The sequence below is a fragment of the Convolutriloba macropyga genome, chromosome 4 (assembly GCF_964194025.1).
Source record: "Convolutriloba macropyga chromosome 4, txConMacr16.3, whole genome shotgun sequence".
In the NCBI taxonomy this organism is placed as follows: Eukaryota; Metazoa; Xenacoelomorpha; order Acoela; family Convolutidae; genus Convolutriloba; species Convolutriloba macropyga.
In genome coordinates, this window is record NC_134471.1 from 5,714,298 (window position 1) to 5,741,194 (window position 26,897).

The window sequence follows — 26,897 nt, forward strand, 5'->3', positions numbered from 1 at the left end:
AGGTGCCCCTGCAGAAGTCACTTCGAAATTCTGACTAAATACCTCGAACCGCTTTACAGATCTCGATAAATGCCAGAAGTTCTCAGTGACTTCAAGCGGAGTCACTTAACCATTACTTAAGTATGGTTAGGTGCCTCTGCAGAAGTCACTTCAAAATACTGACTAAATACCTCGAACCGCTTTACAGATCTCGATAAATGCCAGAAGTTCTCAGTGACTTCAAGCGGAGTCACTTAACCATTACTTAAGTATGGTTAGGTGCCTCTGCAGAAGTCACTTCAAAATACTGACTAAATACCTCGAACCGTTTCGCGGATCTCGATAAACGCCAGAAGTTCTCAGTGACTTAAAGCAGAGTCACTTAACCATTATTTAAGCATGGTTAGGTCCCTCTGCAGAAGTCACTTCGAAATTCTCACTAAACACCTCGAACCGCTTTGCGGATCTCGATAAATGCCAGAAGTTCTCTGTGACTTCAAGCAGAGTCTCGTAATCTACAAAAACTTACGTCAAGCACAATTTCCGCAACGCTTTTTCCCTAATTTAGCGATTTTTGACCTTTGACTTTAAATTCAAGGATAAAAATTGAAGTTGAGTTTTTCGGTTTTCAGTTACTCGTTTTTTTCTCTATATTTGGTCCTTTACAAAGAATACCTCCTTATACAAGCATTGATGTGGTCTTTCTCATCACAGTCCCCCCTAGCACAAAAATAAAGTCCTTCATATCGGTTAAATTTGTTAAGTGAAGGGGGGCTACGCGTTATGTAACCACTACGCTGGGGGAGGAGGGCTGTATTGGGAAACACCCCCAGTAAAGAATCATCAATTTTGTATCAAAATTTGGGTCTTTCCCGTTATATCCCCCCTCCCGAGCTTAGTGGTCAGTTAACCTTTACCCCCCCCCCCCCCAATCATGCTAAATATACCATAATGGGGGGCTATAATAGGAAAGACCACTGTTATTTAAGAAGTTTATCTTGCAACGAATCTATAACAATGATATCATCTACATCTCGTCTGACGGTAAACTTCATAATTAATTTCGCTCTTGCAGTCATTTTCGCAGCAGCCACAGACTTGGCTCAGAATTTCAGTGAGAAGCGTGCGATTGTAAATGGGTACAATGCACCCAGTCGGCCCTTTTACGTGAGACTGTACATTGACGAGGGGGGAGAGGGATTAGTTCTTTGTGGGGGCTCAATCATCTCACCCTATTATATTCTCACAGCGGCCCATTGCGTCAGTCGTGGTAAATACTAATCTGGCTTCTTACAATTGGAATGCGTGTACATTTATAACAGATATTGAATCTACTCTGCCCCCCCCCCCACCCAGCTTAGTGGGCAAATACTTTTACGCCCCTAAGTGCACGTGCTGTTTTTTACATAGAATAATAATAAATTAGTTCTCGAGTTTATTCCATTGCTTGCATTTATAAAATTACAAAGAACAAAACAAAACCCGAAAGGACATCAAAAGGTCAATAGACCTGTCAAGTGGTGCTTTTTAATTCTTCTCAAAGTCTACTTATTTGTTAATTCAAACCCTCTCAAATCACATTTCATCCAGGTAATACCATTTTCCAATCAACCTTAAAAACTTCTAAGGAAAGGTTTAATAAGAAGACCAATTTTACAAAAAAAAATGCAGCTCGCTTTATTCCTTACCAAAAAAGGTTAACAAAAAATCTGTTAACTATAATAAATGATTCTCTAAAACAATGTAAAAAGTTTGTTAAATCCTGTGCATTAAATGAGCATAGTTTTGGAACAATACTTTCATCCATTTTAGTTAAAACATTATATAAGCGTCTTAATCTATTAAGGAGTGACTTGTTTTTTTGCTTCGTTAGCAAAAATTTTCTTTTGATTAGATGAGTTCTTTAATTTATTTGGATATTCTTTTCAATTAATTCAGGAAATGAGATATTTAAAAGTTTTACAGCAATTTTATCATTTCATATTTGTGTAACTCTTTAACAGAAAACAACTTGTGTTTACATCGCAGTTCGCCGATGCTTTGGAATCTCTTAGCTGAAAAAAAACAAACGAAAAACTTTGCTTTGCCGCCACCCTAATTTTTGAAAATCGCTTTCATTGGCCACTCAAACAAAACCCCGTACTGTTATACTGGTTGAATGTAACCTTTTTATCATCGGACTAGTTTGTGTCTTTTGAAAAAGTTTTTTTACTGATAGATGGCCGCTGTTAATGAATTCATACGACTAACTATTTTCTCAATATGTGATTTGAAGCTCAGTTTACTATCTATGTAGACACCCAAATACTTAATTTGGTCGACAAATTCGATGTTGAAATCATAAATTTTTATTTCAGTTGTCTCATTAGTAGCACCAAAACCTATAGCCTTGCATTTATCTCTATTTATTGCTAATTTATTTGATTCCATCCAAACTGACACTTTTTCTACTGTATAATTAATTCCATCGTCCACCTTTCCGTAAATATTTGTATCATCAGCGAACATAGTTACATTACAGTTTGTACCAAAAGCCGGCAGATTGTTTACATAAATCAAGAACAGAAGTGGCCATAAAACAAAACCCTGCGGTACACCGCAAAAAATTTTTTTCAAAAGATGATCGCTGCTTGCTAACTGAAACACATTGTTGTCTGTTGGTCAAATATGAATTAGGAATGTCTTAAATTTTTCCCCTCAAACCATACGCAAAACATTTTTGGAGCAAAATTTCATGACTCACAGTATCAAAAGCTTTCGTTAAATCAATAAAAACTCCATAGTAACTTTCTCTCGAACACAAAGAAATTCGTATTGTTTCAACAACCTCCGACACAGCATCAATTGTGTTTTTCTTTGCCTGATATCCAAACTGTGTCTTGTTTATTACTGAGTACTTGGACAAAAAAAAGGGAATTTTCTGTAGAGATTTCTCAACAATTTTTGTAATAACTGGGAGCAGTGATATTAGTCTATAATTACCGAATTCGATTTCGTTGCCATTTTTGTACAGAAGTATAACTTTGGCAATTTTTAGAGTTCTAGGGAAATGGCCCTCATCAAAGCAACGATTAATTAATTTTGCCAATCTTTCACACACGCTTGGATTAATGAACATAATCAGTTGATTTGAAATGTTATACAAATCAGCGGAAGTTTTTTTGGGCATTTGCTTGATAAAATCGAGAACTTCTTTGGCTGTGACGTTAGTTAAGAACATGGAATTTTCTAACTTTCTGACCCGGCTTAGATCTGACGGCAGATTACAACTTTCAGATAATTTCTTTCCTGTTTCAACAAAATATTTATTGATTTCATCAGCATCTAGAATACCAATGTTTTTTTTTATTTTCGTTCCCTTAATATCGTCTATTATTGATAAAAACCGTTTATTTTTGTTTGCCTTTTCTTCAATTTTTTGTTCGTAAATTTCTATTTTTGCTTTTTCGTTAGGTTTTTTAAACGATTACGCAGCTTATTATCTTGTTTTCTATTTTCGACAGACTGTTCGTTCTTCAATGTCTGTTCGTTCTTCAAACTTTTTAAGACTGGGACTTTTCAACAGGTTATTCAACCAAGGCTTTTGAACCTGTTTGAATTTTTCGTTAGTGTGCTTTTTTAATTGTTGCAGGGGTACATAATGATTCAACGCCTGGTTTTTGACCCTCGTTGAATTCGTAAAACTTAAATCTAAATCAGAAGATAGATATAGTTTATTTTTTGTTCCCAGTTTTTTTTTGCAATACTGTAATTTAAATCTAACCTGAATCTTTTTAGGGGCCTAAAAAGAGATTTTTTGTTTTGTTTTTCCGGATCAACTCTTGTTTCCTTGCAGCTCAATTCTACTCCTTTGTGGTCAGAGATCATTGTATCCTTCACGTTTACGGAGGCTTCAAAATTCGCGAAAAGAATAACAATGCATGCTGCCGTACAAGAAGTGACTCTTATCGGTTCTGATCTATTCTTTATTTGCAGTCCTGCACAAAAGAAAAAATACCCAAAACCTTATAAATTTTGTTCGATTGTTCAATCACATTTAAAATGAATTCACCACAAAAAACTTGCAAACTCTCCGGTTTGATAGTGAACTTATTAAGTTGTTCTTGAAAAACGTTTATGTACTCATCTATACCATAATTTGGAGTTTTAAAACCAACAGTCATCACTTTTTCATTTTGATATCCTAAAAACGCAACTGTCAACAATTGTACATGTTCTTTGTTTGTCTTCGCTTTAATTTGAACTTTGATGCCTTTCCTAAAAAAAATCCTTCACCTTCACCTCTTTTTTCTCTGTCACTCCTCAACAACTGGCCATATCCATTCAACTGGTAAGCATTTTGGAAAAAATACTGGTTGCACCAGGTTTCTCTTAATGCAATCACATCAGGTTTTGATTTCTCTTGGTTTATAAAGTGATCTAGCTCATTAATATCTCTATGGATTGATCTTAAATTTTGAAGTAATATTCTAAAAGTCATATATGTCCAAGAAGTATTCTGACAAAATTGCAGCCATAAACCATTTTTTCTTTTTTGACTTTTTTCGAATCAGTTTTACCGGTTGTCGCGGAATCGCAGCGCAGAACAGAAAAACTCAAGCCTTTATTGAGTCAAATAATTTGTTTTTGAAATAAAGATTAAACAAGTTTAGAGGATTATAAAAGGATTTACAGGAGACGGAAGCCGCGGTAATCGCTGTACTTCAGACTAAATTATTTTCTGATCCAAAGTGCTATCAGTGACAAAACAATATTTAAAGTTCACTCAGCTTGCAACAGGCCGCGGAAATCGAAGCGCCCGATGCAAGTTTTTGTTTATGAAGAAGTAAAAAGAAAAACAAATTCAAATAACATGGTTGAAACCGCGGAATGCCTGAAACCGCGGAAATCGCAGAACCTCCTGCAGTAAAATTTGAAAAAAATAACAACCAAAAGCACGTAAGGCTTACACAGATAAAAATAAGCTAATTAAAAAAAATCAAGAAAATTAGTTAAATATTAACTTTTCTTTTTTATCCTTTTTTCATCTTTGAGAAGTAAGCTTAAATGAAACTTGTATCAAAAAACATAAATCATATTGCGCACATATTTTGTGTCTTCAATACTTTAGACGTTAACAAAAAGTTATAATGAGTTACTCTCAGTTCAAACTTTTTCCAGCACTTTAATTGGCTTTTCCAATTTCAAATATAGCTTTGTTTTCTTCAGGAGAGAATGATGTAAATAGCCGATCAGCACGTCCATCATCAGTCAGTCAAAGTGGCTGCTTTGGTTTAAGGAAACCAGAAACTTGATCTTGGCTACGATTCTGCTCTCGCACAATTGGATTCTTTACATTTTCCAATTCAGTAACATCATTTATGTTACAAGTTTTTTCGCCCATCTCCTTGATCGCAGAATACGGACACCGTGCAGTTATTAGTACTTGTTATGAGTCCTTTGCCTTCCGCGAGTTTCTTGATATAAGCATCCATTGCAGGTAATCCTTCTCGTGCGTAAATATTCTGTTGATTTATTTCGTTTTTTTTCCTTTGAGGTACCTTCGATTCGCATATATCTGGTTTTTATCACAAAAGTAAAACAACTTGACAATCACGGTAGCCATTTGACCTCTATCTTCCGCTCAACAACGTAGAATATGACACGCTTTGATTTTACTCGGTTCCAATTCATAGCGCAGAAATTTTTTAATGAAATAAACAATCCGTTCCAATAATGCACCGTTCCAATAATAGTAACGTGCTATTGTATATAACAACACATAAATTGTAATTGCGGGCATAAAGAACACGTATCTTTTCTGTTCGTCCCCCCCCCCGCCCGAGTGGATCCACAGTATTTGCATCCCTCAGACGCACTTGCCATATTTTTAGATAATGATTTACTATGTAATGACACGTGTTCTGTAACGGGAGGGGGCGCATAACGTACTGGAGGGTACAAACGGAAACGAAACATAAACACAGGGGACCGAAAAAGAATAGATCCAGATATTAGATTAACACATGGGTCATAATTTGCAGGTGAGAGTTTCAGAAACTTTTCTTGGGCTAGGTGTTTACGGGCTATGTACAACAATGATTATCTTGAATCTTTGGGTCTTTCCCATTATAGCCCTATCTCCCAGTTTAATGGTCAGATGACCTATCCCCCCCTCCCCCGCATCATGGTAAATATACTATAAGGGGGATATAATTTCATTTGGGGGCGGGGGGCTAAATAAAAAAAACCCACGTCTCTCTCTCATATCCTCCCCCTTTACAGAGCCATTACACCATTACTATGGATAACAGAAAATATCCAATAACTGGGTCTTTCCCATTATAGCCCCCATGAAATTATAGCCCCCCATTATGGTATAAATACCACGATTTGGGGGCTATAGGTTATCTGACCACTAAGCGGGGGGGGGGGGGGGCTATAATGGGAAAGACACCAATAACTTTTCTCACATTTTTCACTGAACATTTCAGCTCAGTCAATAGAGGTGCAAGTGGGTGATTTTTCTGACCCAGAGAGTGAGAAGAGGTCAGTGTCTGGACAAGCTACAGTGCACCCTGATTATAACTGGATGGATGACAGTCAGGACATTGCCCTCATAAGACTGGAGCACAAGGTACTTTATAGCCAAGCGCAGAAGCTAAAACACCCGAGCGCAATTTATAAAATGTTAATAGTCTCCAGTACCAAAAAATGTCAAAAGTTCCTTTTAAATACCACCAGAATTTCAATATTTCGAAGTGAATTCTGCTGAACCTTGCTTTAAACACGAATCTTGCAAGTTTGAAAGAGCCGAAATTTCCTAGAAGTCAACTTCTAGCTCTGTTTATAGGGACTTCTGGCAGTTTAACTTCTGGCACTGCAGACTATCGGCATTTGAAATCTTGCAGGAGCGTGTTTTAAGTTGCTGCTGTGCTTTAAATCAGTGCTTGGAGTAGTGAGAATTTCTGGCGCTTCTAATGATGAACAACCGCGTAGCCGTTAGAGACGTTCAGCTAGAATTATGAGGTTATTTCTGCAGAGTCACTTCAACTTGATTAATGACGAAATTTGGATCTATTCTGTTTCGGACCTCCAACTTTTTTTGTATCCCCCATAAAAGATGGGGGGGGAGACAGAAAAGATCCCGAAATGTAATGAAAATCAATTTCTGGCTCTGCATATAGTGATTTCTGGCATTTCATCTTCTGGCACTGCAGACTTTTGACATCATATCTCGTGCAATTCTTGTTGTTTCAAGCAAAGTTAGTTGACAATATAGAAGTCACTTCAATATTCTGGTTCCATCTCTAGCCGCTACCCTGTTATCGACAACCGCCTGAAATTACTCAGTCATTTATCCTGAAGCAGAGTTGCGTGACGGGATCTATTCTATTATGCAGTATATGCAAAAACCGGATCTATTCTATTTTGCCCCCCCCCCCCCCCCCGCTTAGTGGGCATAAATCTTTTATGACCCCCAGGCGCACGTGCTATATTTTACATAGTAACGTGGGATCTACACTGTTTCGCCCCCCCCCCCCAGTGTTTTTTATGACCCCAGTTACAAATTTTATGTTGTTATATTGCACGTTACTATGTAAGAAAATAGCACGTGCGCCTGGGGGTCATAAAAATTTATGCTCACTAAGGTGGGGGGGGGCAAAACAGAATAGATCCGTAACGTGCTATATAACAACATATAATTTGTAACTGGGGGTCAGAAAAAAGGGTCTTTCCCATTATAGCTCCCCCATGAAATTATAGCCCCCCATTATGGTATAACTACCATGATTGGGGAGCTATAGCTTAGCTGACCACTAAGCTGGGGGGGGGGCTATAATGGAAAAAGGCCCTTTAAAAACACTGGGGGCGAAACAGAATAGATCCGTGTAACCTATACATGATGTTCAAGTTTTTCAAATTGCGAGTTCTGCGCAGTGTCAGATCCTAGAATGACATAGATTTTCCATAAATAGTGATGTATTTTAAAAATAGCAAATAACGTGTTACGTACATGTTACGTGACGTGTCTCTACAAAGGTCACTTTGAATCTCCCTCTACCATCATGAACTCCTGCGTCGTTCTAGATGATGCCAAATAACCTTTTCTAGAAGCCAGATAACCTACACATATTTTCCGTTTTTGACTGCGCAACTTGTCAATGCATGCCAATTCCAACCCCCAGGCCTACATTCTATATTTGCATTCAACGGCTTGCTAAATGATGAAACAAATAGTTTGAGCCGGGGCGCATAATATACTGGGAAGTCAATATATCAAACCAAAGCGAAGCGAAAAAGTTAGAAAAGTCAACAGGTATGAACGGTAAAACTTTAGACCTTTTCAGTTTCATATGGGACGCTAGGTATCGCTTCAGCGCAACAATTTGAACAAATTCTCTGAATACTTTTTAACAGCCGCGAAGCGATAGTGGCTATTATTGGGGACTTCGTGGTTTTTACAATCAAATAATTGGATTGTATTGGTGCTCTGTCTTTTTTTTACAATTCAAAGAATTTGAATTGTATTGGGGCGCTGTCTTTTTACGACTCGAAGAGGAGTATTGGAGAAGTCTTTTTTAATCTCTTTTTTAATCAATTTTTTTGAAAAGATTTTGGTGCTGAAGAAAGGTGGAGAGCGGAGCCAAAAGAAAGTGGTTTTTGTCCATACCGCTAGATCCGTAACGTGCTATATGACATATAATTTGTAACTGGGGGTAAGAAAAAAGGGTCTTTCCCATTATAGCTTCCCCATGAAATTATAGCCCCCCCATTATGGTATAACTACCATGATTGGGGGGCTATAGCTTATCTGACCACTAAGCTGGGGGGGGGGCTATAATGGAAAAAGACACTTTAAAAACACTGGGGTTGAAACAGAATAGATCCGTGTAATCTATACATGTTCAAGTTTCTCAAATTGCGAGTTCTGCGCAGTGTCAGATCCTAGATTGACATAGATTTTCCATACATAGTGATGTATTTTAAAAATAGCAAATAACGTGTTAAGTACATGTTACGTGACGTGTCTCTACAAAGGTCACTTTGAATCTCCCTCTACCATCATGAACTCCTGCGTCGTTCTAGATGATGCCAAATAACCTTTTCTAGAAGCCAGATAACATATTTTCCGTTTTTGACTGCGCAACTTGTCAATGCATGCCAATTCCAACCCCCAGGCCTACATTCTATATTTGCATTCAACGGCTTGCTAAATGATGAAACAAATAGTTTGAGCCGGGGCGCATAATATACTGGGAAGTCAATATATCAAACCAAAGCGAAGCGAAAAAAGTTAGAAAAGTCAACAGGTATGAACGGTAAAACTTTAGACCTTTTCAGTTTCATATGGGACGCTAGGTATCGCTTCAGCGCAACAATTTGAACAAATTCTCTGAATACTTTTTAACAGCCGCGAAGCGATAGTGGCTATTATTGGGGATTTCGTGGTTTTTACAATCAAATAATTGGATTGTATTGGTGCTCTGTCTTTTTTTTACAATTCAAAGAATTTGAATTGTATTGGGGCGCTGTCTTTTTACGACTCGAAGAGGAGTATTGGAGAAGTCTTTTTTAATCTCTTTTTTAATCAATTTTTTTGAAAAGATTTTGGTGCTGAAGAAAGGTGGAGAGCGGAGCCAAAAGAAAGTGGTTTTTGTCCATACCGCTGTTTTTGAGAGAGCGAGAAGCTGATGTGTGAAAAAACTTTCTCTAAGCAAGCGAAATTTTTTGTTCACGTGCGGCTTTTAAACACAGTTTTTTGCAACTTTTGATGATTATGAGGTTTGATTATGATATTGTATTAGTTTTATGCTTGTTGTGATATGAACTGAAGGTTTCAAGTAGTTAATTTGAGTTTATTGCTAATTTTGAGGTTTTTGATCATTTTTGCTGATTTTTAGACGAAATTTAATAATTTTTTGCCTGTTTTTTGTTTTACTGCTTAAAGTGGAATTCAAATAGAAGCTTGTTACTTAAGGAATTTTCAGATTCCAATTGATTAAAGTTTTGTTGGTATAAAATATGTTTTTCTAAGGAAAACTGACAGAAAAATTGAGAAAGTTTAAACCATTTTTCTTTTTTTTTGCAGCTTTCGTTTTATTTAATCTTAGACAATTTTTTTAGCCTATCATTACTTGCCCATTATTTTGCGAGATTTTCATAGCTCTGATTCGAAAGGAACTTTATTCGCTTTTATGTTTCCTTTTTATTGAAAAAACTCATTAAATTTTTCTAGTTCTTTTTTGTACAATTTGTTTTTTAATGCCGTTTCTAATGTTCCTTATTTTTTATGGCATTTGTGGAGGTTTAGGCTTCACAATAGTTGTTCTAGTTGTTTAGTCATAATTATGGGCAGTTTTCTCCTTCGAGTCGTTTCCGGAATTCTTCCTGCTATGTTTTTTTTCTAAGATCTGTTCACACATTTTCATGATTTTTGACGTCAAATTGGAGTAGTGATTCAGAAAGTGAACAGTAACCTATTATCAAACCCTAAAGAAGGTTCCCGGGCCATTGAGACTGGACGAGCCTAAAAATTGACAAATTAAAAAAAATTGCTGATATTTGTGATATTAAAATGTTGGAAACCATTCCATTGCCATCAAACATTTTGCAGTAACCCATTACAAAAACCTATAGGAAATGGGGCTGGAAAATTCTAAATAAAGACAGAATATGTTAAGAAATTTGTAAAACAAAAATGCAAGTTTTCATCAAAATGTTGCTAAAAATATTGCATCATGATGTTAATATGATTAAAGTCGTTATATTACATTTATAAACTATGCATTAATCTATTATTAAACTCTGGAGGAGTTTCCGTTACACTTAGGGCTGAAAAAAATCAAAATATAACAATATTTAAAATTAGTATAAAATTGCGTATTAGTACCGAAAAATATAGCTCTTGAAACGATCATAAAAAGTTATTATGTCTTGCAAAGATCTTTATCAACTTTTCAGAAACCCCAATTGTAGAGTGGCTCATAAAAAATTTGAAAATGACGAAGAAACGCACAAAATTGCAACATTTTGGTCTCGAAAACTCTTAAAAATTACCTTTGAAACATGAATTAAGGCCTGCCCCGTCGCTTCACCGCTCTAAGAACTTGACGGACTACTCAACAGGGCTAAGGACCGCTAATGAAATTTGATGCCCGCCTAACTTTACCTGTTTATCCCGTTTTTAAAGCTCGAAGTCAAGAAAAAAGGTGTGAAAACATCCTACAGAAATAAAAACATAGCAGGACAAGTCCTGACGTACAATTCAAGGAATTTTCATTGACTAAACAGAAAACTAGACTAAAAACGGACTATGAATGGATTGGGAAAACCATTTAGAAAAAATTCCAGTCCAAAAAATTGAAAAGACTGCAAAAATCAAAGTGAAATTGCCGCATGTAAACAAAAAAAACCACTAGCGAGAAGGCGAATTTTTGTTGAAACACCGTTTTCTAACTCTACAATCCACAAAACACAAACCGTTTTTCTCTTAGAGCTAAAAAACTTCAAGCCACAAAACAACTCGTTTTTTCACTCCACTTCCTGTCACGCCGAAACAGGAAGTGGAGTGAAAAAACGAGTGGTTTTGTGGCTTGAAGTTTTTTAGCTCCAAATTTAAAGTAGAGTGAGAAAACGGTGTTTGAACAAAAATTCGCTGCCTCGCTAGCGGTTTTTTTGTTCACATGCGGCAGTTTCACTTTGATTTCTAAAGTTTTGTCGATTTTTTGGATCGATTTTTTTTCTAAATGGTTTCCCAAACCGTTCATAGTCCGTTTTTGGTCTAGTTTTCTGTTTATTCAAAGAAAATTCTTTGAATTGTACGCAGGACTTGTCCTGCAATGTTTTTATTTTTGCGAGATGTTTTCACACCTTTTTTCTTGACTTCGAGCTCTAAAAATGGGAAAAACGGGTAAAGTTAGGCGGGCATCAAATTTCAATAGCGGTCCTTAGCCATGTTTAGTAGTCCGTCAAGTTCTTATAACGGTGAAGCGACTGGGCAGGCCTTAGTTCAAGTTTTAAAGGTCATTTTTAGGAGTTTTCGAGACCAAAATGTTCCAATTTTGTGGGTTTTTTCGTCATTTTTCAAATTTGTTTTGAACCACTCTACAAATGAAGTTTCTGAAAAGTTGATAAAGATCTTTTCAAGACATAATTACTTTTTGTGATCATTTTAAGAGCTATATATCTTGGTACTAATACGCAATTTTATACTAATTTTAAAATTTTTTACATTTTGACTTTTTTCAGGCCTAAGTGTCACGAAAACTCCTCCAGAGTTTAACAATAGAAACACTTTAAAAGCACTGGGGTCGAAACAGAATAGATCCGTGTAACCTATACATGTTCAAGTTTCTCAAATTGCCCCCCATTATGGTATAACTACCATGATTGGGGAGCTATAGCTTAGCTGACCACTAAGCTGGGGGGGGGGGCTATAATGGAAAAAGGCCCTTTAAAAACACTGGGGGCGAAACAGAATAGATCCGTGTAACCTATACATGATGTTCAAGTTTTTCAAATTGCGAGTTCTGCGCAGTGTCAGATCCTAAAATGACATAGATTTTCCATACATAGTGATGTATTTTAAAAATAGCAAATAACGTGTTAGGTACATGTTACGTGACATGTCTCTACAAAGGTCACTTTGAATCTCCCTCTACCATCATGAACTCCTGCGTCGTTCTAGATGATGCCAATTAACCTTTTCTAGAAGCCAGATAACATAATTTCCGTTTTTGACTGCGCTACTTGTCAATGCATGCCAATTCCAACCCCCAGGCCTACATTCTATAGTTGCATTCAACGGCTTGCTAAATGATGAAACAAATAGTTTGAGCCCGGGCGCATAATATACTGGGAAGTCAATATATCAAACCAAAGCGAAGCGAAAAAACTTAGAAAAGTCAACAGGTATGAACGGTAAAACTTTATACCTTTTCAGTTTCATATGGGACGCTAGGTATCGCTTCAGCGCAACAATTTGAACCAATTCTCTGAATACTTTTTAACAGCCGCGAACCGATAGTGGCTATTATTGAGGACTTCGTGGTTTTTTACAATCAAATAATTGGATTGTATTGGTGCTCTGTCTTTTTTTTACAATTCAAAGAATTTGAATTGTATTGGGGCGCTGTCTTTTTACGACTCGAAGAGGAGTATCGGAGAAGTCATTTTTAATCTCTTTTTTAATCAATTTTATTGGAGTGATTTTGGTGCTGAAGAAAGGTGGAGAGCGGAGCCAAAAGAGAATGGTTTTTGTCCATACCGCTGTTTTTGAGAGAGCGAGAAGCTGATGTGTGAAAAAATTTTCTCTAAGCGAGCGAAATTTTTTGTTCACGTGCGGCTTTTAAACACAATTGTTTGCAACTTTTGATGATTATGAGGTTTGATTATGATATTGTATTAGTTTTATGCTTGTTGTGATATGAACTGAAGGTTTCAAGTAGTTAATTTGAGTTTATTGCTAATTTCGAGGTTTTTGATCATTTTTGCTGATTTTTAGACGAAATTTAATAATTTTTTGGCTGTTTTTTGTTTTACTGCTTAAAGTGGAATTCAAATAGAAGCTTGTTACTTAAGGAATTTTCAGATTCCAATTGATTAAAGTTTTGTTGGTATAAAATATGTTTTTCTAAGGAAAAATGACAGAAAAATTGAGAAAGTTTAAACCATTTTTCTTTTTTTTTGCAGCTTTCGTTTTATTTAATCTTAGACAATTTTTTTAGCCTATCATTACTTGCCCACTATTTTGCGAGATTTTCATAGCTCTGATTGCAAAGCAACTTTATTCGGCTTTATGTTTCCTTTTTATTGAAAAAAAACTCATTAAAATTTTCTAGTTCTTTTTTGTACCTTTTGTTTTTTAATGCCGTTTCTAATGTTCCTTATTTTTTATGACATTTGTGGAGGTTTAGGCTTCACAATAGTTGTTCTAGTTGTTTAGTCATAATTATGGGCAGTTTTCTCCTTCGAGTCGTTTCCGGAATTCTTCCTTCTATGTTTTTTTCTAAGATCTGTTCACACATTTTCATGATTTTTGACGTCAAATTGGAGTAGTGATTCAGAAAGCGAACAGTAACCTATTATCAAACCCTAAAGAAGTTTCCCGGGCCATTGAGACTGGAGGAGCCTAAAAATTGACAAATTAAAAAAAATTGCTGATATTTGTGATATTAAAATGTTGAAAACCATTCCATTGCAATCAAAAATTTTGCAGTAACCCATTACAAAAAACCTATAGGAAATGGGCCTGGAAAATTCTAAATAATGACAGAATATGTTAAGAAATTTGTAAAACAAAATGCAAGTTTTCATCAAAATGTTGCTAAAAATGTTGCATCATGATGTTAATATGATTAAAGTCGTTATATTACATTTATAAACTATGCATTAATCTATTATTAAACTCTGGAGGAGTTTCCGTTACACTTAGGGCTGAAAAAAAATCAAAATGTAACAATATTTATATTTTATATTAATTAGTATAAAATTGCGTATTAGTACCGAAAAATATAGCTCTTGAAACGATCACAAAAAGTTATTATATCTTGCAAAGATCTTTATCAACTTTTCAGAAGCATCAATTGTAGAGTGGCTCATAAAAAATTTGAAAATGACGAAGAAACGCACAAAATTGCAACTTTTTGGTCTCGAAAACTCCTAAAAATTACCTTTAATACTTGAATTAAGGCCTGCCCCGTCGCTTCACCGCTCTAAGAACTTCACGAACTACTAAACAGGGCTAAGGACCGCTAATGAAACTTGATGCCCGCCTAACTTTGCCTGTTTATCCCGTTTTTAAAGCTCGAAGTCAAGAAAAAAGGTGTGAAAACATCCTACAGAAATAAAAACATAGCAGGACAAGTCCTGACGTACAATTCAAGGAATTTTCATTGACTAAACAGAAAACTAGACCAAAAACGGACTATGAATGGATTGGGAAAACCATTTAGAAAAAATTCCAGTCCAAAAAATTGAAAAGACTGTAAAAATCAAAGTGAAATTGCCGCATGTGAACAAAAAAAACCACTAGCGAGAAATCGAATATTTGTTGAAACATCGTTTTCTAACTCTACAAGCCACAAAACACAAACCATTTTTCTCTTAGAGCTAAAAAACTTCAGGCCACAAAACAACTCGTTTTTTCACTCCACTTCCTGTCACGCCGAAAAAGGAAGTGGAGTGAAAAAACGAGTGGTTTTGTGGCTTGAAGTTTTTTAGCTCTAAATTTAAAGTAGAGTGAGAAAACGGTGTTTGAACAAAAAATCGCTGCCTCGCTAGCGGTTTTTTTTTATTCACATGCGGCAGTTTCACTTTGATTTCTAAAGTTTTGTCGATTTTTTGGATCGATTTTTTTTCAAAATGGTTTTCCCAAACCATTCATAGTCCGTTTTTGGTCTAGTTTTCTGGTTATTCAAAAAAAATTCTTTGAATTGTACGCAGGACTTGTCCTGCAATGTTTTTATTTTTGCGAGATGTTTTCACACCTTTTTTCTTGACTTCGAGCTCTAAAAATGGGAAAAACGGGTAAAGTTAGGCGGGCATCAAATTTCAATAGCGGTCCTTAGCCATGTTTAGTAGTCCCGTCAAGTTCTTATAACGGTGAAGCGACTGGGCAGGCCTTAGTTCAAGTTTTAAAGGTCATTTTTAGGAGTTTTCGAGACTGAAATGTGCCAATTTTGTGCGTTTTTTCGTCATTTTTCAAATTTTTTTTGAACCACTCTACAATTGAAGTTTCTGAAAAGTTGATAAAGATCTTTTCAAGACATAATTACTTTTTGTGATCATTTTAAGAGCTATATATCTTGGTACTAATACGCAATTTTATACTAATTTTAAGATTTTTTACATTTTGACTTTTTTCAGGCCTAAGTGTCACGAAAACTCCTCCAGAGTTTAAAAATAGATTAATGCATAGTTTATAAATGTAATATAACGGTTTTAATCATATTAACATAATGTTTTTTAGCAACATTTTGATGGAAACTTGCAATTTTTTTACAGATTTCATAACTTATTCTGGCATTATTTAGAATTTTCCAGCCCCAGGTGCCAAGAAACCTCTTATAGGTTTTTGTAATGGGTTACTGCAAAATTGTTGATGGCAATGGAGTTGTTTTCAACATTTTAATATCACAAATATCAGCATTTTTTTTTTAATTTGTCAATTTTTAGGCTCCTCCAGTCTCAATGGCCAAGGAAAATGTTTTAGGGTCTGATAATAGGTTACTGTTCAGTTTCTAGTGGCAATGAAAGAGTTTTCAATTGAAGTCACGAATTTAGCTATTTTTTGCAAGCTTTTCTGAAAACTTTTCAACAGACATTTTCCGTCACAATGGCCCCAGGAACATCTTTTAATGTGATATTAAGTTACTGCATAGTAGCTAGAGGTAATGGATTGGTTATCAATGTTTTAATAACACGGGTTTAGGGCAATTTTTTGATAGAAATTAATTTTTGCAATTTTTCTGAATTTGTATAGAGTTTTACTAGTCAATGACACTATTGAAGGCTTGAAATGGAGATACTCGATAGGTTCTGTAGGAATAGAAATGGTTCTGAGGATATTATTATCAAAAATTTTAGCAAGATTTTTTTTAAATTTGCCGTTGTTTTAAATTTTTTAGGAAATTTTCAGAGTTAAGCGATCTTTAACGATCCAATGAAGTCTTGCAAATGGTTTAAATGACAGAAATTCAGAGACAAATAAATGGTTTGAGCAATTTTTTGAGAAATTTAGAAACGTTGTTTAAATTTTGCGCTTTGGTAATTGAAGCATTTGTCGTTTTTTTTCGAGTTTATCTACCCTTAGTGGATAATAAATCTCTTTCAAGGCTTGTGCGTGAGTTGATAAGCATATTGAACGGTATTATATTTGCCCTTCAGGGTAAAAGCTTCAAGAGTTTTATCAATGATTATTTTGTTTTCTTTGGTGTTTTAGTTAATCAACCTTTTATATTGTATTTTCGGCTGGGATTGTTCAATTGATCTGCTGGAAAATCAATTTTGAAAAAGCTCTTTTAGGGCTTTTTCTTTATAAAACGTATGTGTCAAAAAATTTACAGTCCGAATCTAACCCAAAAATAGTGCTCTATTAAAGGACTTGTGTTCGATCTGTCTATCTTATTTCTTTAGTTGTTTCAATTAGTGGAATGCCACAAGCTTTTATCGCTTCTATTTTCCGGCAATCTGCCACCTATGTCTCTTATAAGAAAGTTTGCATGTTTTTTGGAACAGGGTCTGAAAACATCAAATACGTTTCTATAGACAAATGTACTTTTTTAAAAAAAAGTTTCAGTTGGACCTGCCAAAATTGAAACTGTGTAATAAGACAACAAAAACTGCAACAAAAATGACAAACTCAAGCATTCACAAATAATTTTAACAGTGTCAATACAAAAACACAGTGCCAAAGTGCCAAAAAAATCAATAGCTGCCCCTTGACCGATCACAACATTAGAAGATATGGCCCATTAAAACACATATATAAGCTTTTGTAGCATTCCCGAGCCGATCAACAGGAGAAACAAAAAAACCATTGAATTGCCGCACGTGAAAAAGACTCTAAGGATCAAAATTTTGTTCAAACACCAGGATCTTGATCAAATTAAAATGAATTTGAAAAGTTTTGTACTACCCATTTTACCTGACCACTCCATTTACTGTTTCGGCGTGACAAATATCTTTACTCCATTTTATACTCTTATTGTCATTTAGGGTTAAAAAAAATTAAACGCACTTTGAAAAAATACAGCAACCATTATAGTTGAAATATTTATGATTGTAGACATCCACCATGAAAGCAATAATAACCATCCCATTGTTTAGCATGTATTATGTTTACGCCATTGTTCCAAAAATTATTTAAAAAATCTAAAACGAACCAAGAATAGCACAAAAAAAACAAACTGAAATCTGTTCTAAATTGGTAAATTATCAGAAAAATCAGAGTAAATTATCCAAAAATCTTGCAAAAACATTGAACCAAAAGATTCAATAACCCTATCTCATTGCAAAAATTATTTTGTCATTAAGTACACTCAATTTATTGTTTCAAAATAAAACAAATATATACCAAAAAACTCAAAAGCCAACGCAAAAGGTGAAAATCGCATTATATTCACAAAAATTCAAATCCGTTAACTTCAAAATATTTGAAAAAGCTTTTTGATTGCAGATTCTACGCTTTACGGGTCTCTCGCTTTACGCTTTAATGATACCACCCACAGCTCTACCAGAAACATATCAATCGGCCAAAGTTGAATTAAAAGAAAGAAAAAAAACCCGTTAGTTCCTCCCCAAATAAATAGGGTCGAACACAAAAAACTGAACTAGCGTTTCTAGATTGACATATAAACGATTAATTATACCAATTATTGTTCTCAATGACAGTATTAATTTTGTTGTTTTACCATCAGGTCAGCTCTGCCCTGGCGATTAGTCTCTGCACACAATCCTACAAGTCACAGCCAATAGCAGTGAGTGGTATGGGCAATACTATGGGTACTGGCGGGGGAGGAAAGTACCCTGACCAGTTGAAAGAAGTGCAAATGGAAGAAACAGCCAAAAACTGTCCAACAATCAGGCCATTCAGCCCCACGAAAAAAGTGTGCTTAGTCGACTCAAAAAAGGTGACAAATATTACCCGGGTTAAGGTTTTGACCGGGTGTTGCTAAAAACCGCTAAAGAATAAAAGAACTGTTGTGAATGGATGTAAGAAATGTTTTTTAGTGTTGAATGCGGTGAATGCGGAGAAAAAAATCATTGCTCTAAATACCAAATCTTATACACCTCAATTGCAGCTAAAAGATGTGGGCTCTTTACAGCTAAAGTTTTGGTTTTTGTCATCTCTATTCGGCGCGAGTGTATGACAAATTGAGCTAAACATTTTCATCATCATAAATTGCAAAATTAATTGACAGCATTTTGTGCTGATTAATGACTCTCAAACTAAGATTGTAGCATTTATTAATTGCTCTTGAACAAAGTTCATAGCAATTATTACAAACGTGTTGGTCTTATGCAAGTTTTTTGCTTGACCGTTTTTGCGCTTTTCTTCTAGACCATTCTTTATCTTCTCACGTGACTTTTTCACGCTTTCGTTCTTCATTTTGAGTTATCGCTATTGCTCTCACTCCGAAGTAATGCTTGTTGCTAATATAAAATAGTTGCAGCAAAAGAATAAGAAGTGTCTGATGGGACAGTGGGTAGTGCATTTGGTTAGGGATCGCGAGGCGAGGTCAAGGGTTCGAATCCCTGAATGGTCGACAAACTTTCTACCAGCCTGTCGTTCGAGAGCAATTATTCCGATATTAGTCGGCTTACATTATTAATAGCCGTGTCAGCAATTCCAGGCGGCTATTATTAAAATTCTATATTTTTTACAATTTAAAGAATTTGGATTGTTTTGGGCCGCTGTCTTTTTTTTCACAATTCAAAGAATTTGAATTGTATTGGGGCGCTGTCTTTTTTTAAAGATCTGTTCGCACACTTTCATGATTTTTGAAGTCAAATTACAGTAAAGATTTTGGTCAAGCCGAAAGGAACGAAAAAACGAGTAGTTCTGCGGCGTGAATTTTTATATTCCAATTTTAAAGCAGAGTGAGAAAATGGTGCTAGACCAAAAATTCGCTTTCTCGCTGGTGGTTTCTTGGGGTCTTTCCCATCATAGCCCCCCAGCTTAGTGGGCATGTAACCTATAGCCCCCCCCCCCCAGATGAAAATTCATAACCACCTCTTTAACACAAAATCGGAAATCGATGTAGGCGAGCCACTGAAATTAATAACCACTTCCTTAACACGAAATCAGAAATCATTGTAGGCGAGCCGCCGGATGATGACATGGGCTTGCCCATTATAAAATCAATTATAATGGGCAAGCCCATGTCATCGTCATTCATATCTTGCGGAGTTCCTGTTCAGAAAGCATGTTTCTCGAAAAGACCTGGACCCGTTCCATGAAATAATGACGGCGATTGGAAAATTCCAGCATTCGATACTGGAACAAAACAAAAACTTGTAACCAACAATTGTAAGCATAAATGATGAATTTAATTGTATGCTATAACTTGATTTTTGGGGGGCTATAATTTTGTGGGGGGGGGCTGTAATGGGAAAGACCCGTTTTTTGTTCACACGCACAAATTTGACTTTGATTTTCTCACTGTTTTTTTTTAATTTTTAACGGATTTTTTCCAATTTTTGTCGGATTTTTTCCAATTCATTCATAGTTTATTCTAGCCCTAGATTTGTGTTTGAACCAAATTTCCCTTTCTCTCTGGTGGTTTGTTTTGTTCACATGCGGAAATTTTCAATTTGATTTTCTGTTTTTTGTGTTTTTTTAAATCTGAATTTCTTCAAAATGGTTTTCTCAATTTTTGTTTCGTCTTATCCTGACTTCTCTGAATTAACTTTTTGAATGACATCAGTGACTTCTACAGCTTTGCAGTAAAAATTTGTGTTCGAGACGTCATTTCTCCTTTTAGGTCAATTGCGTGACTTACATCCCTAAAAAAATGAAACCTGAAATCAGTTAAAGAACTTTAATTTTTATGAGCTTTTACTAGTTAAAAATCAAAAGTGTGCATCCAAGTAGTGCCCAACGTATATGCCCTAATTCTTGAGTATAGAGCACTAGAGTCTAATCAATCTGTTTATCTTATTTCTTTAGTTGTTTCAACTCATGCTAGGCCACAATCGTCTATCGCGGCTATTTTGCAGCAATCTGTTTAGACCTGCGGTGCATTTTATGGAACTATTTGGGCTCTTTCCCGTTACCCCCCCCCCCACAAACACACACAGATTAATGGTCAGATAACGAATAGCCCCAATCATATTAATTATACCATAAATGGGGCTGCAATTTCATGGTGGGCTATAATGTGAAACACTCACATTTCGTACTACCGACATCTTGTCTAAACTTTTTTCAATTGACTCTTTTGACTTTGTGTGCTCACAAACGGGATAAACAGGTCAAACCCGGAGGCCTTTAAATCGCTCTTATAACGTTGCGCCATACTAGTCTCTAAGTATGCAGTTCAAAGAAGCTGTTGCTTAGCTATCCTTCCTAGGCCTTAGCTAGCTACTGAGGGACGTAGACCAACAATGGCCGGTGGTTATCAGAACAATTTGCCCGATGCTGGTCGGATTTGTTTATAATATCGAAAATGCCAGTTTGCTCCCACTTTTGCCCCAACCAAATTACAATCAATTTTATATTATAATTGACGATGTATGAGAATCAATTGGTTGTTAAGCTAAGTATTCATGTTTAAGGCTTTAAGGGCTCTAATTTGAACCACAGTAGACAAAATTGCGTTTTTCAAGATAATTTATTTTGTGCAAGCTTGCTCTCAACTAGAGAACTTTGAGTAGAAATTGGGGCTTATTTATCCCCATAAATTAGAGCTCCAATTAGGCTTGAACTGCAATCGAACATCTTCAAAGTTTTTCGGGTCCTGCCCATTATCAAAAAGTGACACTACAGCACCAAAAGAAAAAAGCAGCGCTTCTTTAATTAAAACAAACACGCACATACAATAACAATGGTAAAATTGGAATCAGATGTTGTTTATAGATCACTCATATTAAATTAGCCTAAATATTTTCTCTTCTTCACAACGATAACATTACTGCAAAAATTTGCCTGTTAGGTTTATTCAATGTTAGGTAACTTTTTTATCATATTTTTAACAATTCACAACTCTAACTTTCTGTTTCTGTCATTGTAGATTTTATAGCATATCAGTTTTGTTTCGACAAAACACTACGTAATTTGGCAATGTTTCGACAAAACACTACGTAATTAGAATCATAACAATACAGCAATGAATCAAATGCTGAAAATGCTCTTTACAAATAACTGAAAATGCTCTTTACAGAACCGTAGAGTCTTTGCAGCTGCCCACGAGGCTGTTTAAAAATCGTAGCGTGCTCCATTCTGATGGAGTCAGGCGCAGACGATTGCCTTACTGAATAAAAATGCTCGTCAATAGGAAAAATACACATTTTTCTTACAAGAAAATATTTTGGACGTGATTGCTGGTATTGGTAGTCGCTTTCGTTGACTACTACCAATGGACGCTATCTGACTTCCATTTTCCTCAATTTGGAAGAGATGCTGTCTGTGGACTTTTGCGCGACGTTTTACCCAATAGGGTATCGCCGTATGCAACAAATTGTTCATCAGGAAACTGATTATTCCAGTTTCTTGTTGCTTGACAGTTAATAGTGCCGGCAAACTGTCGTTTGTCAATGGTCCTAAACTGTTATATTTTCTTATGATTGGTTTTAAAATTCTGTTTACTTCCTTCTCGCTCTCTGGCGTTCTGAACTTTTTGATCACTTCAAAGCAGAAACTGGATACAGGCTCCTCTTTTGAAATACCAAAATTAACTAAATTTTGGAGGGTTGGTAATGCTAAAAATTGATGGTCGATAGCGCTTTGGAGTTTGATATCGATTTTCAGGGCCGGCATCTACTTGCACCATTTCTCAAGAAAACGTTTGGGCCGTCGATTTGTTCCTCACATTTCAATGATATAGTGTACGTCTAACATCCTTCAAGAACTTTACTGTTCAACTGGTTGGAATTACTGTGGTTTGATTGATTAGTAAAGAGTTAGATGAGGCTGCTAGTTTTAGCCAACGGCTGTATTCTATGTTAACTGTTTCTTTCCTGAACTGGTAAAGTTTCAAAGTTCATATGACAAAATTGAAAAGCTTTGTTTGAATTGTGGTAGATCAAAAACAACACAAGGTAACTGTTCTATGTTCATCGTCGGGAACGCTTGGTCCCATATAGAAAAAACGCTTGATCCGTGGCACCGATTCATGTCTCCGTCATTCAAGAGAGCTTTTCTCGACTCAGTTTTTGAAATTCCGGTGTATTTAGGTATAGAGACTGTCTCTCATAACATGGCTAGATTGTCTTCCAAAAACGATTCTTGCATGGGCAGTAGAACAGACGTTGCCATTTGAAGGAATGTTTCTCTGCGGTGGGTTTCTGTGCAAACAAGCTGTTTGATAATGTCCCCTTTCTCCACAGTTCCGGTAGATTACTCGTCTATTTCCTCTGGAATTGCGTTGACCTCTGGAATTGCGTTGACCGCAAAACTACCATTGGAATGGTTGCTCTATTGCTGGTTTTAACTGGCTCCATTCTCGCTCTGTCTCGATTTGCTTTGTCCTTTTGTCCTCTTCAAAATCACTTCTTACTGCATTTGAGAGTTGCTCGTAAAATTGTAGCGCTTCCTCTTATAATTGTGGTCTGAGAAGTAGGAAAAGATGTCGTCGGCCAGTGGGAAGCACAGAATACCAAGGGAAATTTACTTTTAATTTGTAAAGTTTACTGCAAATTCGTAAAGCTTACTTCAGTCAAATTTTTAAAGTTTAATTCAAACTTCTAAATCTTTACTTTAATTTTTCTTTGAAAAACTTCAAAATCTTCAGATGGCAAACCACTAATTTTAATTTTTAAAAAGTACTGGTTAGGCTGAGTTAACATTAAATGGTGCTCGATGAACGACAGATCTTGCTGCATGTACTACTGGTCCCTGCGCTGGGGCGCAGGAGGTTCTGGATATTGAATTTGTAGTACGTTTTCTGGATCCATTCGGAGGTTTGTAATTAGAATTTAATATAAATAAAAAAACACAGGTTTGACGATAAGTAAAGCTAAAGTTAAACTGTGTTGACGTTTTTTGAATTATTCTTAAGTCTTATTATTGTTGAAAGATTAATGAAAACTTTTGGAAGGTTTAGGACAAAGAAATTAAAGTGAATATTTAATGGAGCTTTCTTTTTAAATCTCTGTCGCTATGTTACATCTTTACTTTTGAAGGTATATCTATCTTTTTTTTGTTTCTTTTAGTGTTTTTGTAGGGAAAAACAAAAGTGTTCAAGCAAGATTAAATGATTCTGATTGTCAACTCTCTATTATTTCCAATTATTTTATTGTTCTAATTTTTCACCCCAGATATTATTCACACCCGGCCCCAGGTGTCAACGCTGAAAAAACGCAAAATTGTGTAAGATTGGCGTTGAATGCGTTGAGTTTATGTAAGAGCTACGCTTGAGCGTAGATCTTACATATATTCAACGCTTTCAACGCCAATCTTACATAATTTTGCTTTGAATGTTGGCGTAGTTCTTACATATTTTGCGTTGAAATTTGGCATAGATCTTTCATATTTACCGTTGAGTTTTAGCGTTGATCTTACACATTTAGCGTTGAATTTAGCGTAGATCTTACATAAAATCAACGCATTCAACGCCGATCTTACATATTGTCCGTTGAATTTTGGCGTAGATCTTACATAAATTCAACGCAATCAACGTCAATCTTACATATTTGGCGTTGAATTTTGGCGTAAATTTTGCATATTTAGAGATGAATTTTAGCGTAGATCTTACATAAATTCAACGCTATCAACGACAATCTCACATATTTTTTTGCGTTGAGTTTTTGCGTAGATCTTACATATTTAGCGTTGAATTTAGCGTAGATCTTACATAAATTTAACTCATTCAAAGCCAATCTTATGTTTTTAGCGTTAAATTTTAGCTCAGATCTTACATATTTAGCTAGCGTAGATCTTACATAAATCCAACGCATTGATCGTCAATCTTACATATTTTGCGTTAAATTTTTGCTTAGATCTTACAAACTTAGCATAGAATTTTAGCGTAGATCTTAGATAAACTCAACGCATTCAACGCCAATCTTACATATTTTGCGCTCATTTTTGGCGTAGATCTTACATATTTAGCGTTGAATTTTTTCCATTACATTTCAGACCAATTACTATTTCAAGAGTTTTTCAATTTTTTCAAAAAGTCAATTTTTTCACTGTTTCGATCCCTATACTTCACAGGTGAGAAAAGCGAAGTCAGCAAAAAACCACTCTTTAGTGCTCTTTTATAGTGCAAAATGGATTTCAAACCATTTTACGATTTCAAATTTTTTTTAAGTTTTCTCGAAAAATCAATTTTTTCACTGTTTCGAACCCTATAATGCTGCAAAGGTGAGAAACATGAAGTCAGAAAAAAATCATTTTTAGTGCTCTTTTATAGTGCAAAATCCAATTCGGACCATTTTACCAATTCAAATATTTCAATTTTTTTTTCGACTGTTTCGACCCCTGTACTGCACAAGTGAGAAAAATGAAGTCAGCAAAAATAACCTTTGAGTGCTCTCTTACAGTGCAAAAACAATTTCAGACCATTTTAGGTATTCAAATTTTTTTCAAAACTTCAAAAAAAATTTTAATTTTTCCCAGTAGGCCTTACATGGTAAATGCGTTGAATACATTGAAGATCTATGCTGATTTCAACGAAAAATATGTAAGAGCTACGCTAAATTCAACGAAATAAATGCAAGTTCAACGCTAAATTCAACGCAAAGTATCTAAAGTCTACGCTAAAGTCAACGCAAAATATGTAAGATTTACATTTTATAAGGATTGCGGCTCTTAAGGAACTAAGAAACTGTGGCACAATGGTAGAAGAGGCGACAAGAAAGGAGGAGGTCAGTTGTTCGAGTCCCATACGCAATTGTAGGTTAATAGTTCAATTGAACGCTTTGATTTTTTGTAAGATCCACGCTAAATTCAACGCAAAAATATGTAAGATCTACCTTAAAATCAACGCTAAATATATAAGATCTACGTTAAAATCAACGCAAAATATGTAAGGTCTACGCTAGATTCACCGCAGAATATGTAATATCTACATTTTATAAGGATTGCGGCTCTTAAGGAAACCAAGAAACTGTGGCACAAAGGTAGAAGAGGCGACAAGCAAGAAGGAGGTAAGTAGTTCGAGTCCCATACGCAATAGTAGGTGAATAGTTCAAGTGAACGCTTTGATTAATTGTAAGATAAGCGCTAAATTCAACGCAAAATTATGTAATATCTACGCTAAATTCAACGCTAATTATGTAAGATCCACGCTAAATTCTACGCTAAATATGTAAGATCTACGCTAAATTCAACGCTAAATATGTAAGATCAGCGGCAGCTAGCGTTGACAAGTCGGAAAATTCACCGCCATTTCTTACATAATTTTGCGTTGAATGCGTTGAGTTTTTGTCTTTAAATTGAACGCATTCAACGCAAAATTATGTAAGAAAATTGCGGTGAATTTTCCAACCTGTCAACGCTAGTTGCCGCTGATCTTACATAATTTTGGCCAAATTCCTTGGCCCGGGCAGCGCAGATTGGCTTTAATTTAATACAATACTTTTTTATATGCAATATATGGCATTGTGAAACTATAGTTCCTCCAAGATGGACCTCAACTGTTCAGGTGTGTTTTTCAGGTAAATTTAAGGTATGTTCAGGTAAAAGTTCAGGTGGTGCCCCCTTAATTTTTCAGGTAATTTTCAGGTAAAGTTGAGGTAAGTTAAGGTAAGTTCAGGTAAGGCAAAACTACCTGAACGTTTCAGGTAAGTTAAGGTATTTTTTCAGGTAAGTTTACCTGAACTTTATTTAGTGTGTATGTACATTTACAATGATTGGTGACGGGGCTAAATCTTTTGTAACCACTTAGCTAAGGGGCTATAGTGGGAAAGACTCAGTGATTCAATTGATTTTTATTTGGTGTTAAACTTTTGCCTAAACACCCAATGCCAAAATAAACAAATAGACATGTTACCCTTGTATTGGGTGTTTTAGGAACGGGTAAATTGTATGACCTTTCAGCTTCCGCGTTTTAGGAGAATTCTTGTGGGGGTGACTCGGGTGGACCTGCTTACCCCTTGACGAAAGGCAACAAAGCTCAATGTCTGTATGGCTTGGTGTCTTATGGCCCAGAAAAATGTGATGGATATAGTGTGTACACGCGGGTGTCAGCTTACGCCGAATGGACAAAAACAAAACATGAACTAGTCATTGTGCAGTTTTGACCACCTAAGCAACTAATTTTCACAGAACA

At 35.7% G+C, this 26,897-nt stretch overlaps 1 protein-coding gene across 3 annotated transcripts; it reads left to right on the plus strand.

Annotated features, from left to right (window-relative positions):
- Window positions 1–534: 534 nt before the first annotated feature.
- On the plus strand, window positions 535–26,897 carry LOC142338225 (brachyurin-like). 3 transcript variants are annotated; one of them, XM_075387882.1, is made up of 5 exons: window positions 535–674; window positions 969–1,249; window positions 6,453–6,595; window positions 18,381–18,593; window positions 26,680–26,897. In XM_075387882.1, exons 2-5 carry the CDS (start codon window positions 997–999, stop codon window positions 26,866–26,868), a joined length of 798 nt encoding a protein of 265 aa, XP_075243997.1. In that variant the 5' UTR covers window positions 535–674; window positions 969–996; the 3' UTR covers window positions 26,869–26,897. The 3 variants fall into 3 exon arrangements, with proteins under 3 accessions (XP_075243997.1, XP_075243998.1, XP_075243999.1); XM_075387883.1 differs by having other exon boundaries at window positions 567–677; XM_075387884.1 differs by having other exon boundaries at window positions 581–674; window positions 972–1,249.